The sequence below is a fragment of the Eumetopias jubatus genome, unplaced genomic scaffold, assembly GCF_037043125.1.
Source record: "Eumetopias jubatus isolate StellerSeaLion01/CBP00866 unplaced genomic scaffold, mEumJub1_p1.0 scaffold_14, whole genome shotgun sequence".
In the NCBI taxonomy this organism is placed as follows: Eukaryota; Metazoa; Chordata; class Mammalia; order Carnivora; family Otariidae; genus Eumetopias; species Eumetopias jubatus.
The window spans coordinates 86,445,937-86,468,238 of NW_028274820.1; the positions used below are offsets into that span (position 1 = coordinate 86,445,937).

General features: G+C 52.5%; 1 protein-coding gene across 1 annotated transcript; it reads left to right on the top strand.

The window, feature by feature from the left end:
- The first annotated feature begins 774 nt into the window (after positions 1–774).
- On the top strand, positions 775–21,810 carry CPA5 (carboxypeptidase A5). The gene is made up of 11 exons (XM_028106387.2): positions 775–890; positions 2,045–2,126; positions 3,217–3,351; positions 13,563–13,661; positions 14,847–14,948; positions 16,139–16,240; positions 16,601–16,711; positions 17,112–17,202; positions 20,559–20,758; positions 21,037–21,121; positions 21,623–21,810. Exons 1-11 carry the CDS (start codon positions 775–777, stop codon positions 21,808–21,810), a joined length of 1,311 nt encoding a protein of 436 aa, XP_027962188.2.
- The last annotated feature ends 492 nt before the right edge of the window (positions 21,811–22,302 follow it).

Genomic DNA, 22,302 nt, shown 5'->3' on the forward strand with positions numbered 1-22,302 from the left:
TGGTTCCCCCTCTCCATTCCCTTCTGTCCGCCTTCTCCCTGCTGCAACTCAAGTCGACCTAAGATGCAGCCGTGACTAAGCGTTAATGCTCTTGAAATAATACATTCTATTTTGCAGGCTTGGCCAAGCCAGTTCACCCAAGTTGTCTCATCTAATACCCCCCCAAACCCCTGTGAGGTAGGGAGGGGAGGTATTATTAACCCTGTTTTCCTGATGAGTAAACTGAGATTTAGAGAGATTAGGGCAGTCGCCCACAGTCTTTTAGACAGGAAGTGAGCACGAGGCCTCTGTGTCTAAACCCAGCATTCTTTCCGTGGCGTCCACACCCTTATGTGTGAGGAGGACGTGGCCCAGGGGAAGTGTGAGTGGATGGGGAGGGAGAAGGAGAGCAAAAGAGAAACGTTCCATGAAGAGGGAGGAAAGGAGTGATTTCCTTGGGCCTCTAGCTCTTCTCAACTTTCTACGAAGATGGAGGATTTGATGTCCACCAGAGGCTGGCCCAGCAAACCTCCAGGGAGGAAAGAAAGCCAAGAGCCTCGTCTTCCTTTTTCCCTCTTTCCTCTTCCCAGGAGGGCATTGGCCTAGCAGTGGGGAGGGGTGGCCCTAGCTCTCCCCAGGCCCTGCGTGTGGGAGTCACACGCTGGGTCTCCCCCGAGGGAACCTAACGCCCATTCTCAGGCCGGGCCTGCCGGCCTTTAGGTGCCACGTTGTCTTGAGGCCTCGGCCATGCCTGCCCACGAGGAAGGCCCCTGAAGCTCGCCTGAAGGAAGAAGCATGCAGGGCGCCCCTGGAGGAGGCGTGGGCCCTGGCCCGTCCCCTGTGGACAGGTGGATGCTCCTGGTCTTCAGCTTTATTCTGGCAGCAGCTTTGGGCCAAATGAATTTCACAGGGTGAGTGGCTGTTCTTTAGTGCGGGGGGTAGTGGCTGTGGAGAGCTTGGGGACCAGGTGTGTGTGGGGGGGGGCAGGGGGAGGTGGCTGTCCTACTGGGACCTGGCCAAAGTGGAGGGAGTGGGTCCCTTAGTTCCCATTCAGGTCCATAATCTCCCATGCCCATGCTCAAGGGCAGGACAAGCAGCTGTGTTATTGTCCCTCCCCACGTGAGTTCTTAATGGGCAGCCCATGGGGAAGCTTTCAGGGCTCCATGAATCCCCTGATTCTTGATTATATGTAAAATTATTGGCCTATCTACTTTTTTTCCTGGGGGGAAGGTTTATAACTTTCCTCTGATTCTTAAAGAAGTTAGTAACCGCCAGAAGACTATGTCTCCCTGCCCTAGGGATGCAGTATTGTCCCCCTGTGAATAACAAGAAGCCCTAGTGTCTCACACCAGGCCCTCTAGGGACCTGTTTCTCAGCCTCCCAAAGATCATGCAAGGTGACTACTCCATGGTATGTCCACAGTGGTGATCAGAGAGGGGGTTAGTGAGGGGCTTCATCCTCCCTGATGTCTGAGCCAGCCAGGGAGGGAGCCGGCGCCATCCCAGGCAGCAGACCCTGGAGGTCACCGCTCCTCCAACAGGATGGGAAGGGGCTCAGCTTCTTCCCAAAAGGTAGCGTGAGGCTGATCTCCTCTTCCGTGTCCTCAACCTCTTGAGAGAAGACCGGAGAGGGCCCGGGGTTTGGACAGATCACGGCCCCGGGCCCTTGTATGAAGAGCACTTGGGGCCACAGTTGGTCTCCCCTGTCCCCTGGATCTATGCCTTTCTCCCCTTCATTCCTTTTGTTCTCCAGCCCTCCTCCATTCCCCGCAGTTCCTTTCCCGTACTTCCTCCCCCGTCTTGGCTCTGGGTTCATCAGGAGCTCTGCCAGGCTTTCTTTAGTCCTTTAGGTGGTCTGTCCTCAGGCTGGAGCGGCCCCTATCCCAGGCTGAAGGACTTGTGTGCTTCCCAGAGCTACGCATCCTTCTGCTCAGGGTCCTCTGGCCTCCCAGCCTTCCCGCCAGGTGCCCTCGGCCTGGTGTCTTCTCACTCCACCTCCTCCAAGCAGCCCAGCCTTCCAGGAAGCCCTCTCCGCAGCTCCCTCTGCCCTCCCTGTGTCTTTCCAGAGACCAGGTTCTTCGAGTCCTGGCTAAAAATGAGAAGCAGCTTTCAGTTCTCAGGGACCTGGAGGGCCTGAAGCCCCAGAAGGTGAGGACTCCTCAGGGCTGAGGAGCACGTTGTGAACTCTCTTATAGTGGCTTGCACTATGTGTAAAATTATTGGCATATCTACTTTTTTTCCTGGGGGGGAAGGTTTATAACTTCAGCCCCTCGCCTGCTCCCCCCACCCCAAGCCTGCCCGCCAGACAGCTCTGCCAAAAAGCACAACACTGTGGAAAATCACATGTGGCTCCTCTTCAGGAAAGGTTGGGAACACTCGCCCAGAAGGTTGGGTGACCCTTCTTGGCTTTCTCCTCTGTCCTAGATGGGGGCCTGTTGAGCAGACCCCGTCAGGGGCCACTTCGCAAGTGACTGGAATGTCCCAAAGCCACACGGGAAGCACATAGGTCTCTGGGTGGGACGCCATGCTGAGTGCAGCCTGGACACATCTGTTTCCCAACTGAAATGGCTTAGCTTGGCAAACCTGTGTTTTATTTGGGTTCGTCCCTGTCAGGCTGAGCATTTGTTTCCAAGAACATTGTCCTCTGCAAGTATTCCATGATGGAAAACATTCTCTTCAACTGTTAGAATAGAAGAGTTTTGTTGGAGGGCTGTTGAAACAACCAGATATTTCTGGAGGTGGCCCGCAGCCCTTGTCCCTGTTTGTTTGAGTACCCCTCTCTCCCAGGATGCATAACACTTTATAACAGTTCTCTCCGTTTTACAAACTGGGAAATTTGGATGGCATGGGAATCCAGATTGGGTGCCTCCCACCTCTCCGGGGCTTGGGGACAGTGATGCCTCCCTCTTCTGACCAGAGTTCTTGTCCATGTTCATGCCCTATATGATGAGCTGTCTCACTTTTAGCAACTGTGTAGGGCTCTTGGGGTCCAGGTGAGGTTGCAGTGTGTCGGGGAGACTGAGAGATGAAGGTGCTTGGAATTACGGAGGGGAGCTCAGTTCGGGGATTTGGTTTGTTTGCCCCTGTCTTTCTGCTTGGCTTTAGGGTTCTCATTTTGGAACTGGGGCCCTTTTAACCATGTAAGAGAAGACGATCACCTGGCTCCCTGAGGTGCCTAGAGGATGGTGAGTAAGGACGCATGATAAATGTGTCTATTTTCCTTTCCTTTGTGACCAAGGTGGACTTCTGGCGTAACCCAGCCAGGCCCAGCCTCCCTGTGGATATGAGAGTTCCTTTCTCGGAACTGAAAGACATCAAAGCTTACCTGGAGTCTCACGGCCTTGCTTACAGCATCATGATAAAGGACATCCAGGTGAGGTCCTGCCCCAGGGCTGCGGCTAGGGGCCCCCGTTCCACATGCCTTTCTGGTTTGGGCCCGACACAGAGGAAAACAAGCCAGGGCTAACAGTGGACATCTTGTTTCTAGAGTTCCATCTGCATTCTTGTGAACCGGCTATGGAAGGAATGAAAGCTCACACTTATCAGAGAATATTTAAATCTAGGACAGAGTCCACAGGGGGAGGGTCTCCTAGTGTGATAATGGCGGCCACTTGTGGGCGAGTCCTCTTGGGGAGGGATTCGCAGCTCACGGCCATGGAGGAAAGCCGGGAGGAGGGGGGCAGGAGGAGGTAGCTCAGGTCTTCCTAGGCACGAGGAAAAAGCAGCTCTGGATGCCTCCCTTGGCTTTTCTGACTGTCCCTCCTGTCCTTGCGGTGTCTCAGCCATCCAGTATCAGGGAGTTCCTTCACTCCAGAGAAGTGGGAAGAGGTGAAAGAAACTTAACTGTGGATCCGCTGTAGTTTCCCTCCCAACACCGGTACCGCAATGCTCTCAGTCCTGGGCACCTCTCCCAGGCAGGACACTCCCAGGGCAATAGCTTTGGGAAGAGGTGGCTGCAGACCCGCCCTCGGGTAGGGCAGAGGGAGCCTCCCTCCTGGCCATGCCAAGCTCCCCACCCCCGCTGGTCAGCACACCTTACAGAGTCTTTTCTGAACGTCATGGCATTTTATTTCCACTGTTCTGTCTTCACAAATATCCCAGGGAGCCTCCTTCCTACAGCTGTTCTTGGGGGCGCCACGTGCCGGTTAGGCCTCTCTGGCCGCACCCCTCTGCAGATGCTTTTGGGGGCCTGTAGAGTCGTAGCCACCTAGACTCCCCCCCAGCCACACTGTGACACAGCTCATCTCTGAGGGCTGGGAGTGTGGGAACCCAGTCTCCCGGCCGCACAGACTTGACACCACATGCCAGGGGATAAACGCATTAGGAACATTCCTTTCCCAGGCAACCACAGGGCTGGGCCACTTAGGTCCATTCAGAGACCTTTATCCCTCATCAGGCATATGTGTTTGCTGCTCAGCGTGGAGGGGTGGGCTCTTTCTCTAATTAATCCCCCACAAACCAAAATGGGGAAACTCCCGCAGACGAGACAGGATGCCGCATCAAAAGAAATAGCACTCACTTCTCATCTTTAGCCCAGGCCTGAATTTTGAAGTTTGCGTTTCCCTGCTTGCCCTGGAAACCCCGCAGGATTTGGCAAACAGATATGAAGAGGTCTCTCAAAATTTTCTGTTGATTTCTGCACATCAGGACTGGCCCCAGAGGCACCTCTGAGCCTGCCCACCAGTTCCTTTGGAGCTGTCATCCCCATTCTCCCCAGCCTGTCCCCTCCTGTCATCCTGGGCCTGGAATCCTCGGGGGAGGGGGGGGGGATAATGCTTTTTACTCCCTCTTAGTAAGATGCCCTGGACTCTCAGCCCTCACCCAGCCAGGCAGGATTTTCACCAACAACTCCCTCTGTCTGCACTGCATCAAGCTCTGATGGTCATACTTAAGATCCCATTTTAGATTAGAGGAGCTGGGGGCCCCTGGGGGAGGCTGCTGTGTTGAGTTGATTTGTGGTGATGAGGGGGAGGGTGTCCAGGAGGAGAAAAGCTCAGAGGTGCTAACAGGAGGGGAAGGCTTTGCACCACTCAGGTTGTTGGCCTCCAGCCTTATGTTTCAGTTATTGATGCACAGGCCAAATTTCTTCCGATTCTTCCGAACCTTCTCAGCTGCGGTGTTTGGCATAGTTTCTCTTGCACGGTGGGCCCTCAACTGTCGCAGAAATTACTCTATTGGCAGGTTCAGAAAGAGCATGCCCAGACAGAGACCTTGCTATTATGTTGGTCTTTGTCTCCAGAGCCCCCTCTCCTGAGCCTCTCAAGGTCCAGGATCAGGCCTGTTGTCTTTCTTTATACCCTAGCACCTCTGAGAGCACCTGCCACTCGGTTGGGGCTTAATAAATTTTAGCTGAATTAATGGATGCGGGGCAAGGAAAGAAGTGGAGGTGTGTTTGCTGGACAGTACCAGGCTGAGAGGGAGAGGGAAAAACCTTGGTGTGGGCTTTTGCTTTGGCCAGAGGCGGAGATTTTTGAGGAAGGGAGGTGCCCCCACCCCCCACCCGCCAGCTGTGATCATGGGGCTGCGTGAGGTAGAAGAGGTGGGTGCATTCATTCCACCCACTGGTGCAGAGATACCTACTGTGTGCAAGGTGCAGGAAATACAAAGATAAGAACTCTGGTCCTGTATCCAGGGGCACCGGTGTCATGGGGGTGGGGAGCGGAGGGGAGTAAATCAGTGATTACAATGGAGTGGATGAGTGTGCTGATGGAGTGCAGCAGGTTGCTATGGGAGCGAGGACACGCGGCTCTCAGAAGGCAGTAATTACGGTGCGGCTGAAGAGCAGGCGAGGGCGGGGGGGGGGGGGGGTTACCGGCAGGGGAAGGGGGCCCCCCCGATTGGCGATGAGACCCGACCAGATCACAAAGGGCATCCTCTGCTGGGTGATGAGGTCGAGATTTTATCCCGAAAATCATGGGGGAGCCATTGGAGGGCTCTGACAAGATCAGATTTGCATTTAAGAAAAATCCCTCTGACAGTGACAATGTTGAGTTGGGGACAGGAGCAGGGAGAGACTGACAGGAAGGAGGGTGCTGAGAAAATTGCAGTGGGCCAGGCAAGAAATTATCTGATTCTGAGTGAGCTCGATTTGCATTTAATTTTTCTTCACCTCCCCGTTTTTTTCAGCCTTTTGGTTTTGGTGTAGTTTTTTTTTTTTTTTTTTTTCTCTAGGATGAGTCACCATGGAAAAGCTTCACTTGAGCAATCAGCTCTGTGGATTTTAATGGCTTTTTTCTGATTACAAAATTAATAAATATTCATGTTAGATAATTTGGAAAATAGGGGAAAGCACAAAGGAGAAAACAAAAACCACCCGTGCTCTGAGCATCTAGAGCAAAACACAATTTAGCGTAAATATTGCTTTGCCAATCCACCCCCCCCCAAACAGCGGATCATTCTCATTAGCATACAAATATAGAGGTATTTCTTTTGCCCTAAAAAAAATCTGCTCTTGATCCCTTCCCTCCACCTCCAGCTGTCTATCACCCCATTTCTCTGCTTCTGCACACAGCAAAACTCCTGGAAATATGGGCTGTACTTGCCATCTCCATCCCTCTCTTGGGGCAAACCATCCACCCCTCATGTCACCCAAACTGTGTCATGACCCACAGCTCCTAAGTCCAACTCAGCGGTCAGCTGTGAGTGCCCGTTGTTCTTTCACCTTTCAGCACAACTGGTCACGCTCTCCTCTTTTGAAACATGTCCTGTCTTGGCTTCTGCCCTCTCTTGTCTTATCCCACCTTACTGGCTGCTCCTTTTCATGTTGTTTTCCTGTTTCCCGGCTCTGTCCTTTGACCTCTCCTCTACCCCTTCATCCGGGATCCCGGTGTTGACTACCTTCAGCCCCCTGAAGGTCCCCATACTTAGAGCTCCAGCCTGACTCCTACATTCAACCTGAACTCTAGACTCCTATGTCCCACCACCTCCGCCCCGTTACCACCTGCCTGCTTAGCTAGTGGGCGTCTCAGACTTCACTGTTCCAACCTGAGTACCACCCCCTGCCTGACCCGCTCCTGCACAGCCTTCTCCGTCTCAGGAAACGGCAACGCCAATCCTTCCGGTCACTCAGACAAGGAGCCTGGAGTCATCCGTGACTCCTTTCTCACATCCCACATTCAGTTTGTCAGCAAACCCCATCAGTTTTCCCTTTAAAATGTGTCTGACCGTTCCATGCTGCCACCTCGGGCCAGGGCGCCGTCAGCCCCGCCCCTGGATTATTCCAGGAGTCTTCTACTGCTCTTCCCAACTCCACCCTTGCCTCCTTGTTGCCCAGTCTCAGACCAGCATTCAGAGGGGTCCCTTAAAATTATTAGTATTACATATTGTATTCAATGATGTCACTTCTCTGCCTAAAACCCTTAATGACTTCCCAACTCAGAGTAAAAGCCAAAGTCCTTAAAATGGCTACAAGGCGCCACATGATCTGTGCCCCACTCCCACATCACCAACTGCTCTCCCCTTGCTCACTCTGCTCCAGGCACCTGGACCTCCTTAATGTTCCTTGAACTTGCCTGACCCATTCCTGCCTCAGAGCCCTTGACTAGATTCATACCTCAGGGCCCTTTGCCCTTCCTGGTCCTTATGCCTGGAATGCTGTTTCTGCAGATATCTGCATGACCTCTTCCCTCACTGCTTTCAAAACCTTATTCACAGGTCACCTTTTCACCTTGTTTCAAGTTGTCCCCTTCTCCTACATTCCCCCATTCCCTCCCACCTTCCACTGCCTCACTTTTCTCCTTGGCGCTTACCACCTTCTAATATCCTATCTAATTTATGTAATTATGCTGTTTATTGTCTGTCTCCCCTGACAGACTGTAAGCTCCAGGAAGGCAGGCAGTTTTCTTTCCTTGGCTGCCATATCTTTAGTACCCAGTGTGTGCTCAACAAACACCTGTTCACTGAAATAAGAGATTAAAAAAGTGGCCATGACGGTGGCTGGGGTGGGGTTGGGCAGCAGCTCTTAAAAGGGGAGGAGGCCAGGCAGGGATGAGCAGGAGAAGGCAAGGGAGGACAGCAGCAGTCATGGGCAAGGGCCTGAGGGAGAGGCAGAGTCTGGCTGCTCCAAGGGTGCAGGGAGAGAAGGCCTGGCCCTTCTCTTGGTCCTGGGAGGGGGGGCCTTTGCTGACTGACCGTTAATGGGGGCCGTCTGCCATCCAAGTCCTCCAGATACCACTTCTCTCTGGAGGACTCCAGATTTCCCGGTCATGCCTGGTAATGACTGTTCCACCACAGAGTCCGGGAGTTGCCCCCAGGATGACTATTGCCCTGCCTTCTTCCTCCGGCTCCTCATAGCTGAATGTTAGGCAACGGTTCAAGCACTTACCGATTAACCCTTCTAATCCTCACGAGAACACTTTAAAGAATGTGCTCAAGTGTGTGATAACATGACCCCCGCTTTATGAAGGCACACAGAGATTAATACTTTGGTAAACTGAGGCACGGAGAGATGAGTGACTTGCCCGTCCGTGATGGTGTCAGGATTCAACCCGAGACAACCTGGCTTCAGGCCCTGTACCCTCTCTGCTCTTGTGCCATCTGCGGCCTCAGCAGTTGCCGTTGTTGGTGGTGTGGGTGGATTTAACTTTGCCTTTTGGGCAGTGGGGCCACCACTCAGCCTTGACCTCTGAGGGGGTCCATTTGGAGAACCCCAGATCTGTAGCCACCGCCATGTAGGTGCGGACTGCGGTTGCGGCCCACCTGGAAGAGAAGGCCGGGGGCATATAAGGAGAGGTGCCTGCTACTGTCACAGGGCGGGAGTGGCTGGGGGGTGGGGGTGGGGGGTGAGACGCTCCCCATCCGCTGTTACCCCGAGCCGTGCCCATTTTGGGTCTATGGTTGGAGTTCAGCTGCCGAGTGCCGGTTCCCTTCAGGCGTCAACTTCACCTTTCCGGGGCCTCCCTCAGCCTCCTGCCCTCCTCCATCCTGGAGGTGCTGTTCTCTGCTCAGTGTTCCCATCCTTCCTTACCCCTGTCATAAATTAATTCACACCAAGGTATTACTTTCCTTGTCAGGTTATGGCTTCCAGGGAGGCAAATGGCTTACTTCTGAGCTGTTTCTTTTTCTCTCTGAGAAGCCTGACAGGGCTGTAATTAGGCTTCCCTGAGCCTGTGGCAAGACTGCATTCTTAGTTCTCTCATCTCCTTCCCTCGGCCCTGTGAAGGGAGCAAACATCTGTGTAGTTTTCAGGCCAGGGTAGATTAGTGTTCTTGGAACTGGGGCCCAGCTGTGAGGGCTGAGCATTCCCAATCTGTAAGCGGGTCTTGTCTCCATTCACAAGCCTGTGAGGGTGTTTGGAAAGTTATTTGCAGTTCGGTGCTGATTTCCCATTTGCCCCCAAGCTGTTCTGTGGAACAAAGAACAGCCTCGTGGGAGCTGTGTTCCTTTGGGCATCCCTGGGGGTCTGTGGGAAGAGCTGGGTCCTCTGGTCCTGTCTTCCCAATTTCTCCTCCCTGTCCTCCACCCTCGCCCACCGCCTCAGGCCCTCCACCAATTCCCTAGGCATTCGGATGTACGGACCCTTCACTCCTGTGGGGCCAGAGGGGGACTTCCGGGTGCACCAACCCAGGCTGCTTGCTCCCCTGCAGCTGCTCTCCACAGCTGCTCATGCCCGGCCCAGAGTGATGTTAGGGCACGCATTGGTCATGGTGGGCTGCTGAGATTTCCGTTGGGTTCCTGGGAGAAGACAAGTCCCTTTTGTTAGAGCTTCCCAGGGTGGTGCCTGTGCCAGCGAGGATCAAGGCTCGTCCAGCCTTCCCTCACCCCACCAGCAATCCCAGCTTTGCCCAAGTGGGAATGTGCCCAGCCCAGCCAGTTCGGCCAGAAAACATTGCAGTCACCATTGCCTAACATGCAGTCGGTGCTCAAAAAGAAAAGAAAATGAGGTCCAGGCATTGCTCTCCAGTCCTACTTTTAAATCTGCGAACTTGAGGGTTGTGAGCAAGCTGACTGGGGCAGCACGGGGGCGGGTGGTCACTGGGCGGCGGCCTTATCTGCAGCAGGGATGGTGGAGGCCAGAGTCCATGGCTGCTCCTTTATTGTAGCCACTAGGGGTTTTTATTTTTGTTTTAGTATTATTTATTCATTTAGAAGATCATACGTATTTTAGTATAAGCATGTTGCCAGAATGTAAAAATAGAGAAAATTTTAAAATGGCTTAAAATCATAATCTTTCTATTCTAACAGGCATTGTTTACATTTTGGTATTTTTTGACATTTTAGTGTCATGTTTTCCTGTGCTCGGGGTATTGCTTTTTTCATTATTTTAAAACACTTTTTTATATTTTTTTAATAATTTTTTATTGTTATGTTAATCACCATACATTACATCATTAGTTTTTGATGTAGTGTTCCATGATTCATTGTTTGTGCATAACACCCAGTGCTCCACGCAGAATGTGCCCTCTTTAATACCCATCACCAGGCTAACCCACCCCCCCACCCCACTCCCCTCTAGAACCCTCAGTTTGTTTTTCAGAGTCCATCGTCTCTAATGGTTCGTCTCCCCCTCCGACTTACTCCCCTTCATTCTTCCCCTCCTGCTATCTTCTTCTTTTTTTTTTCTTAACATACATTGCATTATTTGTTTCAGAAGTACAGATCTGTGACTCATCAGTCTTGTACAATTCACAGCGCTCACCATAGCACATACCCTCCCCAATGTCTATCACCCAGCCACCCCATCCCTCCCACCCCCCACCACTCCAGCAACCCTCAGTTTGTTTCCTGAGATTAAGAATTCCTCATATCAGTGAGGTCATATGATACATGTCTTTCTCTGATTGACTTATTTCACTCAGCATAACACCCTCCAGTTCCATCCACGTCGTTGCAAATGGCAAGATCTCATTCCTTTTGATGGCTGCATAATATTCCATTGTGTATCTATACCACATCTTCTTTATCCATTCATCTGTCGATGGACATCTTGGCTCTTTCCACAGTTTGGCTATTGTGGACATTGCTGCTATAAACATTGGGGTGCACATACCCCTTCGGATCCCTACATTTGTATCTTTGGGGTAAATACCCAGTAGTGCAATTGCTGGATCGTATGGTAGCTCTATTTTCAACTGTTTGAGGAAACTCCATATTGTTTTCCAGAGTGGTTGCACCAGCTTGCATTCCCACCAACAGTGTAGGAGGGTTCCCCTTTCTCCGCATTTTAAAACACGTTCTAACTGCAAGAGTAGTATGATGGACTTTTATCTGTTGTTAACATTTTACACATTTGCTTTTGCTTGGTCTCTCTGTATACACACACACACACACACACACACACACACACACGCACACACACAGATAAGCATACCGTTGACCCTTGAACAACATGGGTTTAAACTGTGTGGGTATACATGGATTTTTTTTTTAATATAAATATAGCACAATACTGTAAATGTATTTTCTCTTCCTTATGATTTCTATTTTTAAAAAGGTTTTATTTATTTTGAGAGAGAGAGGGCACAAGTGGAGGCAGAGGGGGAGGGAGAGAGAGAATCTCAAGCAGACTCCGCACTGAGTGTGGAGCCCAACGCGGGGCTTGGTCTCATGACCCTGAGGTCATGACCTGAGCCAAAATCAAGAGTCGGACGGTTTTTTTTTTTTAACTTATTTATTTGACAGAGAGAGACACAGCGAGAGAGGGAACACAGCAGGGGTAGTGGGAGAAGGAAAAGCAGGCTTCCCACCGAGCAGGGAGCCCGATGCGGGGCTCGATCCCAGGACCCTGGGATCATGACCTGAGCCGAAGGCAGATGCTTAACAAATGAGCCACCCAGGCGCCCCCCAAGAGTCGGACGCTTAATGGACTTGGCTACCCAGGAACCCCTCCTTATGATTTTCTTTTCTTTCTTTCTTTCTTTTATTTTTAAGATTTTATTTATTTATTTGACACAGAGAGAGAGGGAGAAAGCAAGCACAAGCAGGGGGAGAGGCAGAGGGAGGGGAGAAGCAGGCTCCCCGCAGAGCAAGGAGCCTGATGTGGGACTTGATACCAGGACGCTGGGATCATGACCTGAGCCGAAGGCAGGGGCTAAACTGACTGAGCCACCCGGGCACCCTCCTTATGATTTTCTTAATAACATTTTCTTTTCTCTAGCTTGTTTTATTGTAAGAATACAGTGTATAATACATATAACAGACAAAATAATGTGTTAATCATCTGTTTATGTAAGGTTTCTGGTTAACAGTAGGCTATTAGTAGTTACGTTTTTGGGGAGTCAAAAGTTATGTGTGGATTTTCAACTGTGTGGGGGTCAGTGCCCCTAATCCTCTCATTGTTCAAGGATCAACTGTATATTCCTGTAGATATGTATATCTATGTGTGTGCATATATATATATGTCTATCATGCATATTATAAATAATATATGTGTTTATTATTCTTATTAGCCTTAGGGTTTTGATAGCTAGCCAGCCTTAAGGAACCCAAGGCTAGGAATAGGGTATCTGGGTTCTTACCTCACCTCTGCCCCTTATTGACTTTGCCACTGAGTCCCTTCACCTCTCCAATCTGCTTTATCTCTAAAACATGAATAGTTAATTCCTACCCTGTCATTTGGTCATCTGACTGGATCAACTGAGATAATGAGTATAGGGATGCCTCGTAAACTAAAAGGATGCTCTGGCCTGAAGCAAGGCATCACTAAGACTGACTGGGTTGCAGAGCTCAAACCGGGGTGACTTTGGGGGGAGGTCTTCAGCCTTCACAGCTCAGTGGCCCAGGCACTTCCCATGCTGCAAGTCAGCACAGAATCCTGGGGTGTCTCTGTCCAGTGTAAGGGTATGAGCTTGGGGTGAAGGGCACCTGCCCACCTCACTGAGTCCCAAGCTGGGAAAAGCGTCCCAGAACGATGCAGGAGGGCAATCCAATCCAACTACATGCCCTCCCTGTGGTCAGTGGGAAGGAGCACGTAGGGACTGAGTACCAACTCCAAATGACACCCACGGACATTGCTTTTGGCTCACCTATACTTGTGTTTCAGAGGCAGTTAAGAAGGTGAGTAAAAGACCATTGGCACATTAATCCCATAATTATTTGGCCCTGCTTAGTCCACAGCTGGTTTTCCAGATGGCCTGGACGTCACTTGTTAGGCTATTTCCTGTGGGTAGAGTGGCTGTTGTGGGTCGGGGGAGCCCTCTGCTCCTCCAGGAGTACATGGTTCAGCTTGGGCCTTGACTCAGCAGTGTCCCTAGAGGACCAGTAGATCATGAGCACTTTTCTAAAACACTTTCATATCCATGATTACATTTATCCTATGATATGGGCAAGGCAGGTTCTCACTGTCCCAGTGTTCATGCTGATGAAACTGAGGCCAAGGCCTCACAGCAAGTTGGCGGCAGACTTGGAACACAGCTCTCCGGACTCCTCGCCCTGTGCTCGCTTGGGAAATGGCGGCACGAATGCTGGCTTGCCAAGCAGAGTCACCTAGCAACCGGCGTCTCCTCCCGTTGTGCAGCTCACACTCATGGTGGCTTGTTTTCCTGTGTCAGTGCTGTCTTTGTGCCTAGCCAGCGGAGGCAGGGCTCAGGGGAGGCGGGCCTGGCCCAGTCCTCCCCTTCCCTTCCAGTGTGTGCTCTTGTCTCCTAGGTGCTGCTGGATGAGGAGAGAGAAGCCATGGCAAAGTCCCGCCGGCTGGAGCGCAGCACCAGTAGCTTCAGCTACTCCTCTTACCACACCCTGGAGGAGGTAGGTCTGTCTGCCCAGTCAAGCTCTGGGCTCTGTTGTCCCTTTGGGCTCCCGGGGTCTCCAGACTCGGGCAGAAACTGATGAAAGACTGAGGTCTGAGAGAGAGTGTGAGCCGACACTGGGGAATGCAGAGCAGACACTGGGAGAAAGACTCTCAGCTTCCAAGAAGTCCAGAAGCAAGGATTCAGAGAGAACTGTGGCTCAACAGTGCCGCCCGGGGTAGGTATGGGACAGAGTAATGGGCCTGCTAGGCAGGATGCTGAGGTAGGGACGCGTCACTTGCAGGGGGTGTTGTCTCCATAGCCAACACTGGGGCTGGGGATTCAGGGGTCTCGACCTCTTCACAAGCATTTCTGGTGTCAAGGGGCCCCAGCTGTGGGTGCTAGGGTGTAGCAGGGGCAGGAAGCCAGGCACCTTGGAGAGCCACTTGGTAGAGTAGAACAGAGTTGCCCCGGTTGGAGAAAATGCTTGATCACAGTGACAGCCAGCTAGGGCAGGTGTGACCAACTGTGACCGGTTTATAAAGGAGAACATAGAGACGCCCAGTCCAGAAAGAAACTCAAGGCTCAGGTCCCATTTTCATGTAAAGGACATAGTGATACTGGTATTGCCCACTCTCTGACCATCACCGTTACTCCCTGTTTCACATGGCCTGTAATAGAAAAAATACATTTTTTCCCATGTATTTGGTAATTCAGTTATATACATTGATAGAGGAAAGGAAGGGGTTAATATGGCCTGTCAATGTGTATTAGTATCAGACATAAATAATCCTGCCTTCAGAGGGCTTAGAATCTAAAAGGGCCAAGAAGACCCTAACAGCACTGCAGGGTCTGTGGGGTCTGTCAGATAGACTCAGTGGGCCCAGCAAATGGAAGCAAGAGAAACTTCCACCCTGAGAGAGCCTTGCAGGCTGACCCTGGGGACTGAGTGACTGATCACGCGCGAAGGCTTAGCTCTGGGTGTGGTGAGTGGCCTTCGAATCCAGGCCGACTGCAGCTTATTGCCTTAGGCCTGGTGGGTGTCTTTGATTTGGGCAGTTCTCCATCTGGGTTCTTTTAGATCCTCAAGGGAGGTGGGAAAGCATTCAGGAGGGTGGGATGAGGGAGGGAGAATATCCGGGGAGACCCTCGGGTTTGCCCCTCCCTGCCTAAGTGCCTGTCTGATATACATCATTTCTTGCAGATATATAGCTGGATTGACAACTTTGTAACTGAGTATTCAGATATTGTCTCAAAAATTCGGATTGGCCACAGCTTTGAAAATCGGTCCATTCTTGTCCTAAAGGTAAGAGCTGGTGGTGTTGACCACTAGACTCTACAGTGAGAGCCTCCGGCATAAGGTTGAACTCACGTGGGGTCATGGCTGGGTGGGAGTTGTAGGGACAGAGAAGATGTGTATCCTCCTGCCCCGAGGTGACCCACAGCTCTGGGGTTGTGGTGTTCAGGGCCCCACCCTTGTAGGTATGGGCGGGCGACAGTGCCATGACCTGGCATACCCTCCTCGGTCAGGAAGTAGGTGGGAGGGTTGCGAAGGAGATGGAACTGCAGGGTGGCGGTTGTGTCACCCTGGTCTTGGGATGTGAATGTGGGGGAGCCGGCTTTCTCCCTATTCCCTTGGTTGCGTCATCTGTTAAATGGGAAGAGAGGTAAATAGAGGCCTCGTTTCCAAATGACTGAGGTCGTCTGGCTCAGGCAGCCCCTCAGATAGGCCTGAGTCTGTGGGGACCTCCCAGCCCTTCCCAGGGGCCACTGGAAACAGAGTTTGAGCAAAGTTGGCAGCCACAATGCCCTTGGTCATGAGTGGAGGCAGGATAGGTAGGAGTGTGAAGCACCCCCCCACCCCGAAAACAATTCCTAGCATGTGCCCTAAAGGGCGCTTGGGAGTTTGGACCCCACAGGGCCCCTGACACCCAGCTCTCAGAGCAGACAGGCACTGTTGCCCTCAACCCTGCCCCGGGAGACTCTTCCAAAGGGCCAAGTGTCCTCCTCTCCCTTGGGATGTGACCTCCTCTATCTCTGCCTTGATTTCCCCTGGTGGCTGGGCGTGTTCTCCCTTTAATGTTGTCTAAGACCTTGCTACACAAAGTGTGGTCCTGGCACCTGCAGCAGCATCCCCAGGAGCTTGTCAGAAATGCCCAACCCCAGACCCCTCCCCACACCTACTGAGAGTCTGCATGGTAGTGAGATCCTGGGGGATTCATGTGCCCTTTAAAGTTTGAGAAGTACTAGTTGAAGGAAGCTCTGTGCTTCTGGCTGGATCACTCCACTCCCCACGTGCACAAGCCCCACTGCGCCCCAGGGCCCCCACACTTTGTGGACTCAGGCACAAGTACCTGCACATTCAGTCCCCCGCCTGGGCCCAGAGCGCCACCCCAGGTGGTGCGCAGACCTCTGGGGCCTGCTCCTGGGAAGCCTAGGGACAGCCCTGCAGCTGTCTCAGTTCAAACTTGTTTGGGACCTTGTGCTTTTACCCAGTTCAGCACTGGAGGTTCTCAGCGCCGGGCCATCTGGATCGACACTGGAATCCACTCCCGGGAGTGGATCACCCACGCCACTGGCATCTGGACTGCCAAGAAGGTCAGCGCAGACGTTGGGGGTGGGGCAGGGGTGGGGACTGTTTGACTATTTCGGGGTGTCTCCAGTTGAAAATTTATACTGGGTTTGTTTAAACGCAGAGGCTCTCTCCCCTCCTGTCCTTTGGAACGGTTGCCGTGTGCTCTGCCCTTCTTAGCACAGTGCCCACACCCAGCCTCTGCCTCCTGGTTGTTTAAAATCCAAGCCTTTCATTCTGCACAAAGAATGTATCTGATGGCTTGATGCCACCCCTGCCTGCAGCCACTGGCTGTGCAAATGCCCTGACCCACCTTAGAGCAGAGCCTGGCAGCGCCTCCCATCCCTTCCAACCCTCCCCCATCCCCACTCTGCCCTCGCTTGCAGATTGTCAGTGAATATGGCAAAGACAGCACCCTGACAAACATACTGAATGCCATGGACATCTTCATGGAGATTGTCACCAACCCTGATGGGTTTGCATTTACCCACAGCATGGTGAGGGCATTTGGGAGGGAGGGAGAGGGGCAAGGGTCAGGGTCAGCTCTGGGGGGGGGGGGGATGCAGAAAAGGTTGCCATGGCTTTGGGAAGCTGAGCTGAGGTTCCCTGGGGGCTGGCTGGTGACTCGGGTCAGCTATGGCTCTTGCCCTTCCACCCCTGTCCTGCTGCCCGGGAAGGCCACTGCTGGCAGCCTGCACCTGTCCTTGGGCCTCTCCCCACATCCTGGCTTTAGTCTGATCTGCCGTCCTGGCCCATCCTCATGCCAGCCGCAGCCTGCCCTAGAGATTCCTTCCTTTTGCCGCTCTCTGTCCTGCCAGACCCGCCTTCTTAGGTCAGGATGTCAGAGGCTCCCACCCCTGGGGAAGGGGTGAATGTCACCTGCATGGGCTTTTTCAGAACCGCCTGTGGAGGAAGAACAAGTCCACCAGACCTGGAGTCTTCTGCATTGGTGTGGATCTTAACAGGAACTGGAAGTCAGGCTTTGGAGGTATGGCAGTCTGCTGGACCTGGGGGCAGGGCTGGAGGAGGACTTGGTCCTTGGCACGTCTCCCACACGGTCAGGTTATGTGGACGCATACCTTGGGAGACGGGGTAGTTAGCTAATGCAAGTGAGTCATGGACGGGGACAGACAAACACATGCCTAGGATTGGCTGTGCGATATGGGAGAGGTTGCACATGCGTGGTCAACATATGCATATGTGCAGGCTCCATGGGAAACATGGGAAACAGCTCCTTGCATGGGGAACCAACTGCAAGGGTCAAATCCTAAATATGGTAGGGGAAGGTACAAGATAGTCTTCAGGTTGTACCTTTAAGAGATACAAGATGGTCTTGCTGGTTGCTCAAAACTCAGTTTTTATGCCCTCCCCTGCAAATCCCTCTAGCCCCTCCTTGTAGGGAGCCCACCAAAAGAAAATGCCTCCAAACTCATTTCCTGAGAGCCAGGACCTGAAATTTGCCCTTTCAGGAGGTCAGAACAATAGTTTTAATATAGAATAAGCCAATTTCTTATCAACTCTGACTTGAGCCTGGTTTTTATTTTTTGACAACTAAGCTTTGTAATCCTGGGCTGATGGCCTGGTGCATGTCTGCAGGGTCATATTGTTCTAGGCAGAGGTGGGCAGCTTCCTCCCAAGTTCCTTGGTGTTATTCCTGATTATCTCCCTTACCATACCAGGAGAATAGGGACTAGATGGGGAAACTGAGGCCTCCAGAAAACCTAGAGACCATTATGTGGATCCTGGGAATGCAGCAATTGGATGGGTGGCATGCTAGGTCTAGCCAGGACAGGTTGCATGGGCCCAGCCTTCAGGCTCCAGATGTGGCACCCACTACACTGGGGTGGGGTGGGGGGTCGGAGTTTGGCTCCAAGGAGACAGTGCCATTGCTGTTGAAAAGCAGATCCACAGATGGGAGGCCAAACCAATGAGATAGAACATTCTAGATCTTCCCATCACTTTGAAAATCTGGCTTCTTTCAGTTGGTTCTCATTGAAAAATCAGCATCTGAAGCATCCAGACCAGTCTCAGGCAGCTATGGGGCTCTATTCTCTCTTTTCCTGGCCTCTCAGCCCGTGGTGTTGTGGGTGGGGGTTGTCTGAGAATCCGGTGCTGTGTGTGTAGCTGCTTGTGTAAGGGAACACAACCGTGTAAAAATGGGTGTTTTCACCTCCAAATGACCAGACACTTGCCCCGAGTGGGCATCCATGTGGGCCCCTCGGAACTGGCTGAAGCGGTGCCCACGGACCCCAAGATAAACTGGCTAGCAGAAAGACAAATCATCTCTTAAGGAAAATAACTTTTTTGTGTGTTTCTCCACAGGGGGCAGGAGAGGGGGGGAAAATCAGTAATATACACAATATAAAAAAAATATATGGGAAAAAAAAAGCCCAGGGGGGACAAAAAACTCCCATAATCCCACTACCCAAAGATTACTGCTTTTAATAATTTACCATGTCCTTCCAGAGATTTCCCCTTGCTACAAATTACATTTTCAGAGAAGGAAAAATAAATAGCTAATGAATCCATTAGCAGGTACTTGTGACACAGGCAGGCTCAGAGGACTTGGACTGTGAACGTCAGAGAGAGGCAGGCAGCTAATTCCCATTTGGTCCGGGGAAGATTAGTTTATGCTGCTTAGCTCAAACCAGAACTAATGGCCTGAAGTGTTTCTCCATATTTGGGCAAAGCCACCTGGTCGTTGGCAGGGGAACCGCTTTCCCCGCGTGGGCTGCAAACGCAGACAAAGCTCTCAGCCTCCCCCGCTCTGCTCATCTGTTGCTGTTTGTCATTCATCAAGTGGAGCAGGTGCAGAAGCTCCCGGCAGACACAACAAACAGGGCCGCTGTCCAGCCTGTGGGGCTGCTCCTCACCCTCGCTTCCTGCAGACACATCCCCTTCTAGCCTGGGTCCCCACCCCAGGTGGGACCCCGCAGACCAAGGGGGGACGCACTCCCCGGTGACAGAACCGCCTCTGGGCCTGCCTGCGGACAGAAATAGTGTGTGCCTGGGTTGGTGACTCAGGCGGGAAGATTTTGTTTATGGTTTTATCATTGCCTTAATTTGATTGCTGCATAATGAGTCATCTGTAGACCATCCCTCCCACTCATGCCGCCCTCACCTGCACTCCCCGGGGAGCAGTGGTTTGCTCCAAGCCTAGCGCAGCATCTCAGCTGGTCCCTGGGCCAGCCCCCCAGCCCTCCAGCCAGCGTACTGCCCTGAGGGTCTAGGGGAGCACTCTGGCATCCTCAGGAGGCTTCAGAAGTTGGGGTGACCCCTGACCATGGCCTCAGGCTTGTGTGCAGGCATTTCAGGGAGGAATGAGAGGAGGAACTGGGATGGCTCTTTCCAGATGTGCTCCTAACCCGCAAATCTTGACCAGCCCACAGCCCAGCCCTCCATGACAGGGCCCTTGGGGAAGGGAAGAAGACCCAAGAAGAGGCTAAGAGGAAGGGAAGAGATGGAGAGCAAAGAATCTAGGAGATGGGAACCAATTAAATTTGTGAACAAAACAGAAGTTCAGCTCCTCTCCCCTAACTGAGGTCCCCAAGAAGAATTGCCAAAGGCTCTTTACATCTGTGGCTCCCAGACCAGTCTCAGGCAGCTATGGGGCTCTATTCTCTCTTTTCCTGGCCCCAAGTCCATGTTGCTCCTGGGGCCACGGTTGTGGCAAAGCTTGAGCAGATACTCAGTCTGAGCGCTCAACCGACCCAAGCCTTCGGCCTGGCAGTGGACAGTCGGCAGAGAAGGGTCAGCTCGAAGGGGTCGCCGCTCGTCGGGGAAGCCAGGGTTGGAGACCTAGAGTTTCCTCTGAAGGCAGTCCCGCTTTTCTAAGTCCTTGGTCAGGACTTAAGCAAAGGGCAAGCCAAAGGAGCTCTCTAGAAGGCCCACAGAGTTGCTGAGTCATGGTGTGAATGCACTCCTCTGATGTATTAGACTAGGGTGTGCAGCAGTGATAAATGCCATCCAAATCTCAGTGGCTGAACACGGTAAAAGTTTATTTTTCAGGCACACGAAGTCCAACGTGGGTAGGTGACTCTCCTTGGCAGCTTTCTTCCGACCGTGACAGAGGGATCCAGGATGCTTCCTCCATCTAGAGTTTTTTGCTCCCAACCACATAGACAGAAGAGACTGTGGAGAAGTCATGCCTGCTCTTAACAGCCTCAAACTAGAAGTGACCCATCATGACTGCTCATATTCTCATTGGTCAGAAGTAGTCACATGACCTCAAACAAACTGCAGAGGAGGCTGGGAGATGTAGAGGAATACCTGGATGTTTTGTGAACATTGTCTTTCCCAAACCTGGGAATTCGAACCCTCTGGATGGTTTTATTTTTCTTCCAGGAAATGGTTCTAATGACAACCCCTGCTCAGAGACTTATCATGGGCCCTCCCCTCAGTCGGAGCCTGAGGTGGCGGCCATTGTGGACTTCATCACTGCCCATGGGAACATCAAGGCTCTGATCTCCATTCACAGCTACTCTCAGATGATCATGTACCCTTATGGCCACTCACTGGAGCCGGTTCCAAACCAGAAGGAGTTGGTGAGATTGGCTGCCTGGGGCTTGGGGGAGGCATCAGGCAGACCGCCAGAGGTTCAGGCCCTCACTCTGAAACAAGGGTCTGGACCAGTTGACCCCATGTTAGGGAGGAGGGGGAGAGCTTGTTGTTCTCACATGTGGTCAAGTTCAAAGCCAGAGGGGCTGTGCTCCCTTCTCATGAGAGCCATCTGCACATTCAACTTCCGGGTTTCTCAGCGGCTGGTGAGGGTGTGGGAGCGTGGGGAGCCCCAGCCTCTCACCCTCTGGATGCAATCTCGCAGTACAATCTTGCGAAGGACGCAGTGCAGGCCCTGTATGAGGTCCACGGGATCGAGTACATTTATGGCAGCATCAGCACCACCCTCTGTGAGTGAGCCTTCCCCTGGGTGCTGCTCTAGGCCCCACATCCACCTGGGGTTGGGCAGGTGCAGGCTGTTTGCTGACTGGCAGGGCTGGTTGGCCACAGGGCAGTGCTGTAGATCTAACTGAGCGGGGTCAGAGCTGCTGTCCACATCTGAATAGAGGGGTGAGTGGTGGTCCCCAGAAACAGGCAACTCTTTCTTTGCAGCATTAATTAATGCCTGGTTCCCAATGTCTGGCTTACTGTGATGTTCCTTGAAGGAGAAGATCCTTCTTGAAGGAAAGCTCCTTGGTGGCCTCAGGGAGCTTTCTTTTTGCTGGGGCAGAGAATGGGGAGGGGGGACAGAGTGTGGCCCAGGTTGACGCTGGGGTCAGAAGGTGTGGTGTTGTCTGGGGTGAGTTGGGGTTTGGCCCCCAGGGCCCACTTTCCACTCAGGATACTTCTGCACCTTAGGACCACACCCTGTTCTTTCTTCTGGGGGCATTTCTTTGCCCTTTTATACCCAGATGTGGCCAGCGGGATAACTGTCGACTGGGCCTATGACAGTGGCATCAAGTACTCCTTCACCTTCGAGCTCCGGGACACGGGGAGCTATGGCTTCCTGCTGCCGGCCTCCCAGATCGTCCCCACGGCCCAGGAGACGTGGCTGGCGCTTCGCGCCATCATGGAGCACACCCTGAATCACCCCTACTAGCAACACCATTCAGGGCAGAGCAGGAGCATTCATTCCCTTCCCCAAGGCCTGGGGCTCCTCCTGAAACCCAAGTGATACATGGTCCTCCCCACACCCTTACCCTGACCCCTTAGGAAATAAATAACAAGTTTGAACAGGCTTGGTGGCCTCTGGTGCTTTGGGCTCAGCACTGAGGGGACAGGGGCGGCTTGAAATGCCTCTTCACTCCTCAGGAATTCAGGAGGATCAGGGGGCTAGCAGCCCTTAGATTTAGTCCTCTTGCAGCGTTCTCCAGGCCCAGAGCCGATAACTCACTCTCTGGGAGCTACGGGATACACACTATCCCCTTGGTGTTTACATTCTGAGATGATCCAGAAGGCCCAATGTTTGATCAAAGGGAGTGGGGCTCCAGTGGTGGCATCTCCGGCAGCCCGAGGGAGAGGTGGGTACGGACAGGCACATTCCTTCTCTGCCTGCTTCATTTCCATGCTGTGTAGCAGGGGAGGGCCACAT